This window comes from Pelophylax lessonae (assembly GCF_965119305.1).
Source record: "Pelophylax lessonae genome assembly, chromosome: 4".
Classification (NCBI taxonomy): Eukaryota; Metazoa; Chordata; class Amphibia; order Anura; family Ranidae; genus Pelophylax; species Pelophylax lessonae.
Window position 1 is genome coordinate 247763129 of NC_138771.1, and position 2492 is coordinate 247765620.

Below are 2492 nucleotides of genomic sequence, written 5' to 3' on the forward strand. Positions count from 1 at the left end.
CCCAGTAGGCAAGTGGTTCTAACCCATCCAGGTGACAACCCTTCCATCATTTCACTGCAGAAGACAAGAGTGTTGTCACCCTGTTAATTGAAGGTGGGGGATTTATGTGATGGAAGGAATGATGAGGATGAGGGGCACATTCCATGTGAAGAATGGTCAGATGCTGTCACCTGACGTCAAGTGTGATGAGATGGATGCTGAGAGTGAGGGAGAGCCTCCTCCTCCTCCTCCTCCTCCTCCTCCTCCTCCTCCTCTGGAGTGAGTGCAGGGAAGCAGGCAGCCAGCACTCCCCCTATCTATACACGCCTGTAGGCTTGGAGATAGGGATGCTGCGTGCTAGGAAAGGTGAGAGATGTTCCTGAGTGGGACCGATCGCGGGGGAGGATGACCGATGCTAGGCAGGGAAGAGCTGTACTGCATTGGATGGGAATGGCCGATCACCCGTGTGTTAATGGAAGCACGAATTGCTCGTCCGGCTCATTCTCGGCTCTGGAGGCGGCGGCGGATTCCATCCCCCGGTACATCGGACTCTTCTTTATGCTTCTGCTGGACCTGGGCGCCGTGCTGGGGAACGTGGCGGTGGCCGCTGTCATCCTGAAGACGCCCCAGCTGCGGAAATTCCTCTTCGTCGTCCACCTGTGTATTATAGACACCTTGGCTGCCATGACGGTGATGCCGCTGGGGATGGTGGCCAGCTCCGGTAAGGTGCCATTCGGGGAGAGCCTGTGCCAAGCCTACATCTCCTTGGAGGTTTGCTTCAGCAGTGCGTCCATCCTTACCGTGTCAGCCATCCACATCGAACGTTATTATTACATCGTACACCCCATGAGATACGAAGTCAAGATGACCTTGGGTCTGGCCATCTCCGTCCTCATCTTCATCTGGCTGCAGGCGTCCTTGACGTCCACCGTGCCCTTCCTGCCATCGGCTGGCAGCGGCTCCAATAATGCCAGCCTGGTCAATGCCACTAGGTGCTCCCTGCATAGGAATGCAGGGGGGCACAAGAAAGTCTTCGTCACCTTCTTCGTCTTGGTGTATTTTGTGTTGCCCCTGGTCATCATAGTGACAGTCTACTGCAATGTCTTCAAGGTGGCCAGGATAGCTGCCATGCAACATGGACCTCTACCTTCCTGGGCAGCAAGTCCTCGCCAGAGGTCCAACTCCACTGGCAGTAGAACCAACATCATGCCAGGGGACAGGTCCCAAAGAGGCTCCCCAGACAGAACTTTAGGAGGAGCAAAAGCGGCCTTCACCCTCATGATCATAGGTGGCCAGTTTGTCATGTGCTGGTTTCCTTACTTCGTCTACCATGTCCAAAATGCCCTCGAAAATAACTCCAAATCCTCTGGAACCAAGTGGGAGAACATTGTCAAGTGGCTTGCTTACACCTCCTTTACGGTAAACCCCTTCTTTTATGGTTGTCTGAACAGGCAGATCCGAACTGAACTTGCCAGGATCCCCAAATGTTTCCTAAAACAGTCTTTGGATGAACAGCTAGGCCTCTCCAGCCATGAGGGGTCTGTAGAGGAGAACTTTCTTCAGTTCCTTCAAAGAACTAGCTGTGTGGTGGACAGAAGAAACAGCTTCCCAACATCAACCGCCTCTAAGCTGCTGGTCAATCAAAGTACTTTGAGCTTTAGAATCCCAGGGCAAATTTTGGAAGAAACCCCAGAGTTGATGGAACAGGATTCGTCCGAAGGGTTCAGAAGTCTACAGATGAGTACCAGACAAGGAAACAGCCTAGGCCCGACAAAGTGAACCCAACTTTTTTGGGTGACTTTTTTTTTTTAAGGCTTGATTGAACAGTTGACCAAATGTGTCCCATGCAGAAACAAATTGGCATAAAGAGAAGTGCGCAAAATGCACAATCTACAGTACTTGGCAAGGAAACAGCCTGGAGCCAACAGAGAGAACCCAACTTTTTGGGTGACTTTTTTTTTTTAAGGCTTGATTGATCAGTTGACCAAATGTGTCCCATGCAGAAACCAATTGGCATAAAGAGAAGTGGGCAAAATGCACAATCTACAGTACTTGGCAAGGAAACAGCCTGGAGCCAACAGAGTGAACCCAACTTTTTTGGTGACTTTTTAAGGGTTGATTGATCATCTGACCAAATGTGTCCCAATGCAGAAACAAATTGGCATAAAGAGAAGTGGGCAAAATGCACAATCTACAGTACTAGGCAAGGAAACAGCCTGGAGCCAACAGAGTGAACCCAACTTTTTTGGTGACTTTTTAAAGGTTGATTGATCATCTGACCAAATGTACCCCATGCAAAAACAAATAGGCATGAAGAGAAGTGGGCAAAGTGCACCATCTACAGTACTAGGCAAGGAAACAGTCTGGGGCTAACCCACTTTCTTGGGGACTTTTTATAGTTAGGGTTGATTGACCATTTGACCAAATGTGCCCTAAACAAATGGTCTTACTCACAGGCATAAGGAGAAGTGGGCAAAGTGTAGCATTTACATTACTTGGCAAGGAAACAGCCT

At 49.8% G+C, this 2492-nt stretch overlaps 1 protein-coding gene across 1 annotated transcript; it reads left to right on the forward strand.

The window, feature by feature from the left end:
- The first annotated feature begins 349 nt into the window (after window positions 1–349).
- Window positions 350–1938, forward strand: LOC309555029 (G-protein coupled receptor 61-like). The gene has a single exon (XM_082256841.1). The coding sequence runs from the start codon at window positions 385–387 to the stop codon at window positions 1756–1758; it is 1374 nt and encodes a 457-aa protein (XP_082112967.1). The 5' UTR covers window positions 350–384; the 3' UTR covers window positions 1759–1938.
- The last annotated feature ends 554 nt before the right edge of the window (window positions 1939–2492 follow it).